The sequence below is a fragment of the Apium graveolens genome, chromosome 9 (assembly GCF_009905375.1).
Source record: "Apium graveolens cultivar Ventura chromosome 9, ASM990537v1, whole genome shotgun sequence".
Classification (NCBI taxonomy): Eukaryota; Viridiplantae; Streptophyta; class Magnoliopsida; order Apiales; family Apiaceae; genus Apium; species Apium graveolens.
In genome coordinates, this window is record NC_133655.1 from 172606533 (window position 1) to 172611833 (window position 5301).

Consider the following 5301-nt stretch of genomic DNA (forward strand, 5'->3'; position numbering starts at 1 on the left):
TCTGAACTGTCTTCAAATATATCAAATCTATAGTAGATACGATTCGAAATTTATCCGATCCCGTCATATGAATCGGCACGTTACGTGACAACCATCCCCTATATTTATACTCTCTTTTTTTGTCTTAAAATAGTTTTAAAAATAATTAGTTAGATACAATTTTCGGGGAATTGTTTTTAGAGTGCATTAAAAGAAATCGGCTATTATTTGGATGGTATTTTTTATTCATTTCAGTAGGCAACAGCTCAACAAAATAATACTATTGTAGTCTCAATAAGACTAAAATTACCCCAAGTCCCAAATTCTCTCTTCTTTGATTCACCGATGTGGAATTAAATTAAGGTAATAACCTTAACACTTTGCGTATCTATTATTTCTTTTCCTTTGAATCTTTAATCTTTTATATCTGTTCATTTCTATACTTTTAAGTCATGTAAGCCTTCTTTTTTAGCTTTTTCTTGAAGAATGATGATTAAAGTTTGAATCTTTTTTGTTTTTCTTGGATTATTTATTGATTTGTATGTAATTTAGGGTATTTAAAGTAATGGGTTGGTGTTGGATTTAAGTGATCATGCTTTGTTGATGAGTTTAATGAAACTAGACCCAATTTGAGTTAATTGGTTTGTTGTACATATATACTGATTTAAGCTGAACATGTTGGTTGATTATCCCTCGTTGAGTATGGTTAAATTAGAGAGGTGATTTGTGTGAAATGTTTGTATTTTTTGTCGGATTGTCGATATATATTGAATGGAGAATTTAGTGTTGGATTTAAGTGATCATGCTTTGTTGTTGAGATTAATAAAATTAGACCCAAATTGAGTTAATTGGTTTGCTGTACGAATGCCAAATTAATCGAAACAAATTGGTTAAGTCTCACTCGTCGAATAAGGTCAAATTAGAGAAGTGATGGATATGAAATATTTCTATTATTTTGTCGTATTGCGATATATACTGAATAGACCAATTATTGGATTAGATATATATTTTTGTCGATATGTTGAATAGAGCATTTATTCGATTGCAGATTGGAACTTATTGTCGGGTAATGGATAATAATTCTGTGGGAAGCGGGTTCTTGCTGGGTCCAAGTGTAGGGTTTATTGACCTTGAGTCACCTCTTCAGCGGCGTCAGCAGTCCCCGTTGGGTCAGTCGATGACTCAGCATCAAATGCCGTCCACTATGAATATGTTAGGAGGCAATGATGATGATCGATCAATTAGCTTTATGGATGGGAAAGGTCTAAACCCCAAGAGTTTTTCGGTGAGTTTTGGAAGAGGGAAGGGCACATGTGTTAATGCTGTGAATCATCACAGTGTGAGTGAGGAGGATGAGCCGAATATTGAGGATGGGAATGGAGAGAATTCAAGTGGGCCAAAGGGGAAAAAGGGATCCCCGTGGCAGCGAATGAAATGGACAGATATGATTGTGAGGCTTTTAATTCAAGTTGTTGCTTGTGTTGGTGATGACGGCACTCTGGATGGTTACAAGGGGACGAAGAGGAGCTCCGGTATGTTACAAAAGAAGGGGAAGTGGAAAACAGTCTCGAAGATAATGATAAGTAAAGGTTGCCATGTTTCACCTCAGCAGTGTGAAGACAAGTTTAATGATTTGAACAAGAGATATAAAAGATTGAATGATATCCTTGGGAGGGGAACGTCTTGTAGAGTGGTAGAAAACCCTTCTCTTATGGATTCAATGCCACAACTCTCCAATAAGATGAAGGAGGATGTCAAGAAAATCTTAAGCTCAAAGCATTTGTTTTACCAGGAAATGTGTGCTTACCATAATGGACAACCGATACCCAACTGCTCTGAACTTGATTTGCAAATTCATTCTGCACCTAATGTTCAATGTTCAAAAGAGAATAATGTTTCTGAGGCAGAAGCTGAAGAAGATTCTGAAAGTGAAAACAGTGACTCCGACAGTGAAGACGAAAATCCTGCTGATCAAGATTTTGAGACATTTGGGAGAACAAATGCACATGAAGATGGATTTCAAGCTGAGGTAGCTAGAGTTTTTGGAAATCCAACAAAGTCAAAATTGGAAAAAACATTGTTGCTTAAAAGGAAGATGCTCGAACTGCAAGAACAGCGAGTCAGCATCCAAGTTGAGTCTTTGGAGCTGGAGAAACGACGCTTTAAGTGGGAGAGATTTTGTGAGAAAAAAAACATGGAGCTGGATGTTTCGAAGTTAGAGAATGAGAGGATGTTGTTGGAGAATGAGCGAATGGCGATGCTACTGAAGCTTAAAGAAGTGGAGATGGACTCAGAGAATCAAGGACGGTCAGCCAATCAGATACTCAACCCCAACAGACAACAAGTAAAAAATCAAATTGATTTAGGCAGACATATATAGTTTTAATAAATTTCCTAAATTCTTATATTTTATATATCAATATCCTTCTATATTTACTGGGGAAAAACTGCCGAGGCTTGCAGCTTATGAAGTGCATCAAATCCCATAGTTGACTAGACTGTATGTTATCATCTTGTTTATGTAATATTTGGTAAGATTTATCATTAGTATTGTTTCAGTTTCGCTTGCTTTTGGCATCTAATGGATCTTAGTCAGAATTCCATAAAAAACAAATGTGTACCTTTTGGTTGTGTTGAGTTTAAGACATTTTGAAACAAGAAACCATGTTACTTTGACTATGAATGATGCATCATGCACCTCTGACCTCTCAACCACTCTCTCTTTTCCTTTTCATTTCCGTTGCTGCTAGTAATAAATATTTAGCCTTTATCAAATTGAAGTGTAAGTATTTTGAGTCCATGTTTTCATACCGAGTTCGGAAGATATTTAATTTTTGACCATATTTTTTTCTGACTTTTTGGTAGCGGGATAGAAAGATATTTAACTTTTGACCATATTTTTTTCTGACTTTTTGGTAACGGAGCGGGACAGAAAGATATTTAATTTTTGACCGTATTATTTTCGGAAGATATGTTTTAACAGATTGACCATCCTTTTTCACCCTTTTTAGTAGCAGGGTTATGGTTCTATGATACTTTCACAAACAATTCTGACAGACCTGAACTTTCAACCTCTTGTAATTTCAAAGAGAGTTGAACTTTCAACCTCTTATCGTATTTATGACAAGAACTATATCACTATATTATGATACTAGTCCACGACTCAACCTCTTGTTACTAAGTTACCAAGCGAAGAGGGCGACTATTAGACTACAGTACAGGATAATCCTCTCAAGACTCTGTTTTTCTCCAAAAGGAGCTAGTTACAGCCAGATCATATTTTTCATCATCAGTGTTTTGTCACTGCTGTGTACTAGTGTTAATGTTCAATACAAAGTACGAGTGTATTTATATAAAAGCAAATTATCATAATTTGTGGCTGAACTTTCATCATTCTAGGCGGGAGCAAGATATGATCATGAATTTGGAGTAATATCTGCAAATTGTATTTTTACTACCATGTAAAGAGACAGTTTCCGTAAACATTCTTCATTATTTTTCATGCAGTTTATTTAATTTTAATCACGTACCATGTAATTTTTTACCTTCAAAAAGCATGCTGTATATATCCACGTGTTCAAAATGCAGCGAATATTTTCAATAATATCAAGAAAGCCGAGATTAGAATTAGATTTTGTAAGAGCAACTCCAACAGGTTAATTGTTTGGAATCCTAAATTAAAATTTAAGAAATCTTGTATAAAATAGAGCTCCAATAACATGCTAGTGATTTTTTAGAAAGTTAGAATCATTCACTCATGCCTTATTTATAAGGAACCACCAGTGATTCCTTAGAGCAATTCCAACAATATACTAATTCAAGTCTTTTATATAATATAAAATATTATTAGCAAAAATTAGCAAAAAAAATATTATGTCCTATTAACTTAAAACATATTTAAATAAATTCATCTCCAATAAAGGGGCTACGAGAGTGTTTATGAAAATTTATTGTAAAATATAAGTTAGGAAAGGGAAGATGTGCCTTAAAAATAAGGTTAACTAGGTTGTCCTAGTAATATTGTTGAAACTACTTTTTGGTTGGACTTGCGACTTTCTATTCTCAGTGCGACGAATTGCCCGTGTACTTATTACAATTTAAAAAATGTTGTTAGTGGGATTCGAATCAAAGTGCACCCATTAGCTCTCATGCTACAATATTACTATGCCATTATATCTTTAATTTTTTTAAACAAACACTTAATATTGTATATGTTACTAAAAAGTAAAATTTCAATTACTTATTGTAATTCATGAAATAACTTTTTACTCTTTTATATATATTGATTTAGTTAGCTATATAATTTTAGGTAATTAAAGTTTCAATTATGATGATAATTTTGATCAATATCTAACATATACAGATAGCCATTATACAAAAAATATAAATAAATTAAGATATATTATGTACTTAGTAAATAATATAATATGTTTCTATAGTACCCGTCTTATTACTGCGATATTATATATAAGAACTGATAAACAATGGCAAATGGTCATGTTCACACTAATATGAAAAATAAATAAAGTTTCTAATGCGTGATTATTCAATAAAAGTCGGAAGTATGTGTAATATAATTTTAAGAAAAAAGAATATTAAACTTTAGTCATTTGACCAAATCGGCCGCCAAAAATTATATAAGTCAACAATTATGGGATAAATGGAATAGTGTTAAGTGTATCCACAATTCATAAATTTATTCAAATTTTGATTTAGACCAATATAATTAAGCTTATTTCGAACTTAGCATCAGAATTTGTTTGATTTAAAAAATAGAAAATTTGGATGTATTTCGTAAATATTAAATATATAATAGCTCGATCGACTTGAAGTGCATCATTCTATTAGAAGATTTAGAAAGTTTGTTTATCGGATGGATGAGAACGTTATATACATGAAATAAGATGTTTGTAACATCCTACATCCATAGGGATTAATGTGCTCGAACCTTTATAAGACCAAGTACATAAATGATGTATGTCAAAATTCCAATCTTAATTTATCGTGATTTGTCATAAACTGGACACGATTTATGAAAAAGTACTCAGTATTTGGTCCACATTATCGCACAATCGAGTAGATTTACGGGCGTTGAACTTAACCAATTTTTTACATATTCCATTTTGTTAAAACAAAATGTACATTAGTACCAAAATTTCACTATGTGTTTGTGATTTTTTTTAATAATGGTGAATTCTTAAAGAGTAAATTTTAAATTATAATTTATATTTCATAAGAAATATGTTATTTTTTTTTACAATTTTTAAAAAAATTATAGCACTTACCATATTTTGAAAAATATATTGTCTTTAACGGTTTTAG

At 32.1% G+C, this 5301-nt stretch overlaps 1 protein-coding gene across 2 annotated transcripts; it reads left to right on the top strand.

Moving 5' to 3' along the window:
• Positions 1–219: 219 nt before the first annotated feature.
• On the top strand, positions 220–2537 carry LOC141684566 (uncharacterized). Of its 2 annotated transcripts, none has more exons than XM_074489603.1 (2): positions 220–342; positions 1028–2537. In XM_074489603.1, the coding sequence occupies exon 2, from the start codon at positions 1049–1051 to the stop codon at positions 2357–2359; it is 1311 nt and encodes a 436-aa protein (XP_074345704.1). In that variant the 5' UTR covers positions 220–342; positions 1028–1048; the 3' UTR covers positions 2360–2537. The 2 variants fall into 2 exon arrangements, with proteins under 2 accessions (XP_074345704.1, XP_074345705.1); XM_074489604.1 differs by lacking the exon at positions 220–342 and adding an exon at positions 412–433.
• Positions 2538–5301: the final 2764 nt, after the last annotated feature.